We start from the raw sequence: 9494 nt of genomic DNA, 5'->3' as shown, positions 1-9494 counted from the left end.
TGTTACTTGTAGTAGGCTTTACCCTTGCCTCTTTTAACATGGTTGGCTTAAATGTGAATGAATCACAAATTAATTTTGTTGTTAAAAAAAAAATACATGCATACATAAAAACCCCAAAAGCTTTAATATCATCAGTATTAAAGAGGCAGTTTCACCCGTCTCCCCAACTCTAGTAAGCAGAAAATAGCCTACATTTCAGTTATTTTTAACCTATTTATATATTTGTGTATCTATTAATGTATCTACACATCCTAAATGACCATTCTGTGCTACTGGGTACACTGACTACCCGGACACTGTCTGGCAGTGACAGTTGGATGTTGAGGCCACGCCTCTCTGTGTTGTGGCCAGGCTGCTGCTAGTACTACACGCACACACACGCACACACACACGCATACACACGCCACGCGCGCGCACGCATACACACATAGGAGGACCCGCATTGGCTGCACAGCAGCAGCAGCAGCCTCCATAAAGCGTCCCAAAAAACTACACACTGAGATTTGGAATATTGCGTTACAGTCGTCCTGCTGCTGCAAGGAAAATGGCGACTGTCATTCATAATCCTCTGAAATCGTAAGTGCATTTAAAATAAATAAATATGTGATGGGAAACCATACAACAGCATAAAATGTGCGCATTGATTGAATGCACGCTTTAACATATGTGCACACGTTATATAGATGCTGAGATCAAAATAGACTATTGTATATTTACACAAATTGAACAAAATACACCACAGATAACCAAACTCGGTGAGGTTGTTTTTGTGTATGAATTCCTTTGTTTGTAGGCTTTGTAATAGCCTAAAGCTGTTGTGTTTTCCTCTACTGGGACTAAAGCAAAAAAGTACAGACAGCCTTGCTAGATCTTTCCGCGCGTAAATCCGAATTGTAGCATAGATGAATCTGCAGCAGACTACTAAACCTACATCGCACAAGCTAGGGTTGTCGTTGCCCGAAAAGATCACTTCTGATCGGCAAGCGACACGGTTGTACTACGGACCATAAATTAGCCTTTACATTCTGGGCTCTTGTGATGTTCTAGCCTGCATGCTCAATGGTTTCCACGGGGGGAAAAGAAAAGGGAAAAAAAAAGTTGCCACCAGGCATTGTGCATTTGCAGCTTTGTCACAACTTTCTCTAAAAGGTCGTTTGCTTTGCTTTCATATTAATGTCATCATTGCATATTTGCATTTTGCATTCCATTTATTTCACCAATGATACGCGGCATGAGGAGGACTGTTCTCCCCATCAGGATGGAACAGGCTGTCAGAAATGCACACAGACAGCAGCAGCCAGGATAATGTCATTACAATGTAGGCTATAATATAGGCTACCAGACAGACTGTTTGCACTGCCGCGGGGGGTCGTGCAACATGCCCCACATTAAAAACCAAAATATATAGCTACGGCTGATTCTACAGATGCCTTCTAAATCAGTATAGTTCTCAATCTAGGCTATTTCGTAATTCAAGCCTTTCTCTCAGGATATTTTTTTTATTAAATGTTCAAAAATAGCAAATGTACAGTACACCATGCAAGTAGGCTACATCATCTGCTGTTGAATAGCCAACTCAAATATCTAAAATGACATGCTATTTCCCCGTTTTAATTAGTAGCCTACTATAGTATAGCCATGCAGTGACAGTCCTCAAACATTTTCACGTGAAGGACTCCCCAAATTGATATATTTGGCCGCCACCGTGCACATCTCATGTAGGAAAAGAAAATCTAACAGTGATGTGTTGAGTTGACTCAGGAAGTGAGAACCCTCTCTACTCTGTCTGTCTGACTCTCAGACAGCAGATGTTTAACACTGCCATGTGGAATGTGTGTGTGTGTGTGTGTGTGTCTGTGCACGTGCACGTGCACACACAGTCCTCAGGTGTGTGTGCACGTGCACACACAGTCCTCAGGTGTGTTAGCTTTAGGATGAGACATTCAGAGGTAAAGTTTACGGTTGTGGTCGGAGGAGTTGCGCCTGATTTGTACTTAGTTGTGTACACTGAAAATAGAAGATATACACAAGCTTAGGTCACGTTGCAGCATGACCTGTTGTGAGCTTTGCAGCCAAGATCTGCTATAGCTTAAGGGTTACGCGGTTAAAAATGGCAACGAATTACAACTGTGGCATTCATAAAATCACCGTCCCAAAATGACGACGATGACAGAGTCAGAAGGTGTGTGTGTGTGTGTGTGTGTGTGTGTGTGTGTGTGTGTGTGTGTGTGTGTGTGTGTGTGTGTGTGTGTGTGTGTGTGTGTGTGTGTGTGTGTGTGTGTGTGTGTGTGTGTGTGTGTGTGTGTGTGTGTGTGTGTGTGGACAGTTATCACAGTCTATTGTACAGGAGGTTATAAAACAGTCTGCATTCTTGGACAAACAGTGATGGTTTTCTTACACAGTTTGTGTTTTCCAAGAAAACGGCTACAGTAAAAATGTGTTAAAGTCATGTACAGGCTATAACTTTGCCCTGTGTGTTCCCATAACAAAACAATATAACCTGTACATTATTGGTGTTGACCTATGCATTTCCCCCTTATTGTATTTTTATTTTTTATCGTTCTCACTGTTTGTTTTGGGAGACAGGGACGGTTCTTTGTTTTAGGTCGACCAAAACAAACAGTGAAAACACAGACACACAGCGAGAGGGCAGTGTGTTTCTGCAGGTGAAATGAAATGAAATGATTACTATATTTACCCAGGGTATCTGGGCTAAGCTCAAGAACTTGTTTCCAGCCAGGCCCTGCTCATAGAACACATTTCATCGTAGTGGTTCAATGCCTTGTTCAAGGGCACTTCAGCGGTGGTAATTTTAACGTGTCGGACCGCTGATTCGAACTGGTGACCTTCCGGTATCAAGACCGCTCCGCTATCCGTTCGGCCACCGCTGCCACGGTAATAGTAATAGTAGTCTAGTAGTCTAGTAGTCTAGTGGCTGAGAACTGCAGGGATGGAGGGAATGATTGATTGATTGATTGATTGATTGAAGAATTTATTAACAGTTTGCAGAATTACAGTACATTTCAAGCACAAACTCAATACAAAGGCTGTTAACTGTGAGTGGACGACCCAATTAAGCATTACACTTGTTTCCAACAGGGTCCACCATGTTCAAATCATCAAAACATTTAGAGACGTACAAATAGACACTTCTATAGACAGAACAGGAATTCATCAAAAAAGAATTCATCAAAAAGGAGGTAAAAAGGGAAAAGAAATATATACAGTGAGGGGAAAAAAGGGGGGGGGCGGGGGGGGGGGGATTCAGATTTTACGGGGGCCAGTTTCGAATTGCAGCCATCCGTAGGTGCCCTTTGATGGATTCAAATAAATATAACGCATTATGTAAACAGCGAACACAGGGCAAAGTTACATACTACAATGTATGTAGCCTACTAGCCTAGTATTAGTAAAGATGGAGTGCCGTGATTTTTGTATTTCTTCCTGTGTTTATGTGATCACAGTACTTCATTAGACCCCCTGGTGTGGTGGTTTTTATGTGCAATGATGTCTTCCTATTTAGGGTTTCTTCCTGGAGGCTGAAACCATGACAGTCAAACAAAAAACAGTGATATAGTGACATCACAATATCATCCCCTCCCCCTTTATCATACAACAACAGCTGTGGGTGCGGCTTCAGTTCAGGTGGATCACCACCCACCAGGCAAAACTTAATGAACTGGTGGGCATGTCCACATAAAAACAACATTTTAATAAGACTGTAAACTTTTTTGGAAAAAATCTTCCTCATATAATAATAAATTATCATATTTTGGCGTGGAAAAAAATCACGGCACTCCAGCTTTAATATTATCGTCTCATACTGTCTAATACTGTTACTTTTCAGGATTCAAATTCAAAAACGGCAAAAGCAGTTGATCTTCAAGCTCAAAACGACTTGATGCTTTTGCGTGACGCTGTAGTATGAAGCAGGGCGGTCATTTATGGAAAAACCCCAAATAAGTTAAAATAAGGAGATGAGAGACAGCAGCGGTATGCATTTGTTAACTCTGTGAGTGTAAAAGTGTGACCAAATGAACCCTTTTACTGGTACCCATTTTGCACACTAGAGTTCAATGAACACCATGGATCTTACTGTGTGCAGCTGAATACGATTTAGCCTGATGTGTTCTCAGAAGATAGACATCATGAACTATCTATCTGCTTATTATACATACAGTACACATGTGTGTGTCCGTCCATCCAGGGTACAGTTTGTTGTGGGGCTGTCTACTGTTTTTATCAGGTCGTTTAATCCGCAGCTCTGAGAGACAAACATTTCGTCCCCGTCCCCCCCACACCAATATTATCGTGTGTGTGTGTGTGTGTGTGTGTGTGTGTGTGTGTGTGTGTGTGTGTGTGTGTGTGTGTGTGTGTGTGTGTGTGTGTGTGTGTGTGTGTGTGTGTGTGTGTGTGTGTGTGTGTGTGTGTGTGTGTGTGTGTGTGTGTGTGTGTGTGTGTGTGTGTGTGCGCGCGCGCGTATGTACACACACAGATGATTTACAGCAGGTGTTTCATGAAGGTTGTTATTGTCTGAGCTGATATGTGGGAATAATGGCTTGAAGTTATTGCAATCTCGTGAAATAGCTTATTCTGCAGGGGAAGCTGTGTGTGTGTGTGTGTGTGTTACGAGAATGTTTATGTCTGCCTTTGTCTGTGCCTGAGGTCAACGTGTGTGTGTGTGTGTGTGTGTGTGTGTCTGAGTCCAGGGGTCTGCATGTAGAGCAGATTAGAAATGTCCCAGCATCCTCCTGGGTCCATCTGTCAGAGAGATGGACAGATGAGAAGAGATGGAGGGGGAAGGGGAGACATCCCTCCATCTGGCTCTCTTAACCGTGTACACTGTAACGGCAACATCAAACAATTAACAATTAGATATGTTATAAACTGAGGGAAAACCTGTGTTTGTTTCAGACTTAAACCCTGTACCTAATTGACCGGGGTGTGCCCCAGGCCTCTACACTAGTCTTAAACCCTGTACTTAATTGACCGGGGTGTTCCCCAGGCCCCTACACTAGTCCTACATTTCCCGCCTTCTACACCAGCGGTTCTCAAACTTTAGGGTCAGGAGTCAGGACCCCAAGTGGGGTCTCGGGAAGGTGATATACGAAACAAAGAAAAATGTATCCTTCAATTTACAATGTATGCGCTCTTAATCCAGAGCGATTTACAGTAAGCAAGAACAACATAATTGATAATACATCAAATACATATTAGAAATAGTCACCAAGGGTCATAATAAGTAAGCTACTGTAAGAACCGTAGAACAGTAGAATGTCTGTAGCCTACAATGAAACCATAAGTGTACACTATAGAGTGCTATGTCTACATTATCTAAATTACACAGGCTAATTTTTGCTTTTGCTTACGCCTGCAAGGTCGTCCCATTAAGTCTGTTTTATTTGTTTAAAAAAAAAAACATAGCATGTGAATGAGTATTCTTTTTTTTAAACATTCTGGCAACCAATGCTTCCATGTTCAAATGGGTACAGAAACACTTTTCCATATATAAGACACAATCGGCAGCAATCACAGCGTCGTACATTTTCTAATAAATATTCCTATTCCACACTAGCAACGTATATATTTTTTATTTTTATAAATGAAGTGTGGGGTTTCCCCAAAAGCTTCCCCCGTAATAGTGTATACAGACGTCTGAGAACCTCGGCTCTACAAGACTACACAGTACCAAATCTCTTCAGCGATAACAACCGATCTACAAGATGATAAGATCATAACATGTTGTGTCGCGTACTGAGCTGATAGATCAGCTATTTTTGCCAAATGTCAGAAATTCCGAATAGGGACACGCTATGGTTCATGTTCATCTATTTGTCTATGTAATCTGTTGTGAGAATCAAACTGATATGTAAGTCAAGCATGCACGGGCGCACGCACGAGCGCACACACACACACACACACACAGTCACACACACACAAGCGTCATCTGAAGAGAATTTGGTAGCCGGTTAATGAGTTACTTTGGTAGTGAGATATTTAAGTCCCAGTATCAAGTTCCACGTGAGTTATTTCCAGCAGGAAATCACCCATACATACCATGGTCTACTTTACGAGCCTGCGTGCGTGTGCGTGTGCATGTGCGTGTGCATGTGCGTGCGTGCCCATTGTCTGTGGAGAAGGCAGACTAGCACAGCAATGAGAGAGTGATTGTCTGGTCAGTAAGTGATATGCAGCCAATGAGAAGAGCATAAAAAACCCCTGCTAGCTGAATTGAAGTTCTATTACAGTATTCAGCATGAATATAACCACATGTACCCTAGCTTCCCTATTCTCTTAGAATAGCCTATGCTCTGTTGATAAATTGACCCATTGTCAGTCTTCTGATATCTGACTGACTAACCAGCAGGCTCTTTCTTCCTTGTTCTACCCTAAGTTCGTCGGGTATGGCTTATTGTCGGTATCAGCCGGTAACACGCAGGAGTCTGTCCCCATTACAATGCGTTAGACCCCTGGGAGATGGAGTCTGTCCCCGTTACAATGCCCTAGACCCCTGGGATATGGAGTCTGTCCCCGTTACAATGCCCCCTGGGAGATGGAGTCTGTCCCCGTTACAATGCCCTAGACCCCTGGGAGATGGAGTCAATGCGTTAGACCCCTGGGAGATGGAGTCTGTCCCCGTTACAATGCCCTAGACCCCTGGGATATGGAGTCTGTCCCCGTTACAATGACCCCTGGGAGATGGAGTCTGTCCCCGTTACAATGCCCTAGACCCCTGGGATATGGAGTCTGTCCCTGTTACAATGCCCCCTGGGAGATGGAGTCTGTCCCCGTTACAATGCCCCCTGGGAGATGGAGTCTGTCCCCGTTACAATGCCCTAGACCCCTGGGATATGGAGTCTGTCCCCGTTACAATGCCCCCTGGGAGATGGAGTCTGTCCCCGTTACAATGCGTTAGACCTCCTGGGAGATGAAGTCTGTCCCCGTTACAATGCGTTAGACCTCCTGGGAGATGGATTGCTGAGGCGGAGCGCCACACCTACCATCAGCTCCCCGTACTTACACTGCACATCTTGCCGCACCCAAGCCGTGCTACTCATACGCTGAGTTGGCGGTGCCCGGGATCGAACATGACCTTGTGGTCCAAAGGCGAGAGCTCTACCGCCGGAGCTAGCCGGAATGTGGAATTTGCTAAAATATTTAAAAACTTAATTTATGCCCAGTTGTCCAGCCACTATACTGCACCTGAGATGTTCATTGTTACTGATACCAAGTTTAAAGTAAGAACTGAATACACTATGAAGCAAATGAAAAACACGTTATTTCAATTGTAGTTGATGCTGAGAAAGGATTTTTGTCCAACCAAGAAATGGCAACCAATTGGTGCGAAGTGGCACACATTGGTGGGACAACCGTGGACAGGACTTGACAAGGGTCAATATACAGTATAGGACCACGGTCGCGGTGAAGTCCAGAGGACTTTTCTGTGTTATCCCAAATTCCAAAAATGAATGTAAAGTCCAATGGTTTGACTGTACTTCCACGCTGCTCCGACTAATTCGGACTAATAAAGTATTCAATCAATCAATCATTGCCAGTGGTTCTCAAACGTTTGAATTTCCGAGGACCCCCAGAACTCTGAGTGTATGAATGCATGACAGAACTGAATACATATGATATATAGACCTTATCACTGGAAACAAATCCACAGGACTTTCTTGTGTTATCCTTTTAGCCTTAATGTCTTACTGTAGTGTATAGTATACCTGGCTGACGCTGTTTACATTTCTGACTGACAAAGTATTCAATCAGATCAATCAACTCGATCAAGCGTACATGACAGTGTTTGACGATGGCTATGTTTACATGTAAGGTTTGTTCTCTTTTAATGAGGGACAGACCTCAGAACAGTGGTATGCACTGGTGGTGGGAGAGAGAGAGAGAGAGCGTGCTGGGATTTAGGACGGTGGATTTGTAGATGAGGAGGAGGAGGGGGAGGGGTTGCCTGTGTGTATGTACGACGTTGTGTGTGTGTGTGTGTGTGTGTGTGTGTGTGTGTGTGCGTGCGCGTGTGCGCGTGATCGCATGTGCGCGATAGCATCTCACATATACATGTTTGTGTGTGATCGATGTATGTGTGTATGTCTTGAGAGCGAGAGAGAGAGATTGTATTCCTTATGTACAATGTTGTGTGCGTGTGCGTGCGTGCATGTAAATCTGTGGTCTGTGTGTATGGCATGCCATGCACGGCGCGGTTACTGCTTATGGGGGTCGGCGGTCGGCTGTGCCCCTCCCCCAGCGTGCGTGTCAGGGGGGGGAGTGTGCGTGTGTGTTGTGACTGCATTCATTCATTCCTACTGCTCTCTGTGCTCTATAGCTAGCTGAGGAGGCTGGCTGGTCTTTGTCTGTCTGTGGAGTAGCAATGGAACGCTCAGGTTTAGGCAGGAAACACTTCCCAGGAGGAGACCCACAGAATTCAAATGACCAGCATGCATGCCATGCAGAAACGTAGCATTCTACACCAGGCAGACGTCCTATAATCACACCCTGCCTGAGCACGCTACCAGCACCACACACACACACACACACACAGAAGCATTCAAAGTAGCAGACGTACAAGATCGAAAGCTTTGAGCGTGTATACTGTATAGAGCTGCTACTTTTGCCGTTTTTCGGGGGATTTGAAACCGTTTTGGACGTGTGAGGTTTCCACCCGACAAAGACGAGTTTGTGTATCTCTCAGATCTTCAGAGAGAGGCTTGGAGTTAGAGTTCACCCAGAGGGTTTCGTTGAACCCATGACACCCCCGCCCCCAATCCCCCCCCCCCCACCGCACACACACATATACACTGTACCTCCATAATGTTTCATGTCCACTCTCTCCCTGATTCTTTTGTGTGTGCGTGCGTGCGTGCGTGCGTGTAAGGGTTTTGAAAGAGAACACGTGTGCCCCAGGACATAATACCCCCCCTTCCTCCCTGTCTTTCTCTCTACTCTATCTCCCCCTCATTGCCCCCCCCCCCCCCCCTGTCTCTCCGCTCTTCCCTCTTTTCGTCTCCTCTCCCTCTCCATCTCTCTCTCTCTCTCTCTCTCTCTTTCGCACGGTTTAACAAACCTTTCAGCTCGAATGATGATGCCCCCTCCACCCCCCCCCCCCCCCCCCCCCTCCCCTCCCCTATAGGATATTTACTCGTGACCCATAACTATGTGTCCGCAACCCCCAAAACGAGTCCAGAGCCGCTGTTTGGGCACCACTGGTTTACCAGCAGCGCTACTCAACCTTTTCAGGACGTGACACACACACACACACACACACACACACACACACACACACACACACACACACACACACACACACACACACACACACACACACAGTGCTGAAAGTGACTGGAGTTAGTTTTTTTTAATTATTTATTTAAAGCCCTTGAATCTGACATGATAATGTTTACTGTGTGATTATGGTAAGCTTTACATTTCACATCACAAACACCGTAGAGTAAAAACTCCTGTAACTTCAACCAACTTGTTTTTTT

General features: G+C 44.7%; 1 protein-coding gene across 2 annotated transcripts in view; it reads left to right on the top strand.

The window, feature by feature from the left end:
* The first annotated feature begins 436 nt into the window (after positions 1 to 436).
* dpf3 (double PHD fingers 3) overlaps positions 437 to 9494 on the top strand; it is a 37065-nt gene continuing 28007 nt past the window's right edge. For both annotated transcript variants that reach the window (XM_079526778.1, XM_079526777.1), the window contains exon 1: positions 437 to 576. In XM_079526778.1, coding sequence (XP_079382904.1) covers positions 545 to 576 — 32 coding nt within the window. In that variant the 5' untranslated portion in view covers positions 437 to 544. The remainder of the gene's footprint in view (positions 577 to 9494) is intronic.

Source organism: Electrona antarctica (assembly GCF_951216825.1).
Source record: "Electrona antarctica genome assembly, chromosome: 17".
In the NCBI taxonomy this organism is placed as follows: Eukaryota; Metazoa; Chordata; class Actinopteri; order Myctophiformes; family Myctophidae; genus Electrona; species Electrona antarctica.
The sequence above is the reverse complement of the archived record's forward strand: the minus strand, read 5'-3'. Positions and strand labels throughout refer to the sequence as shown.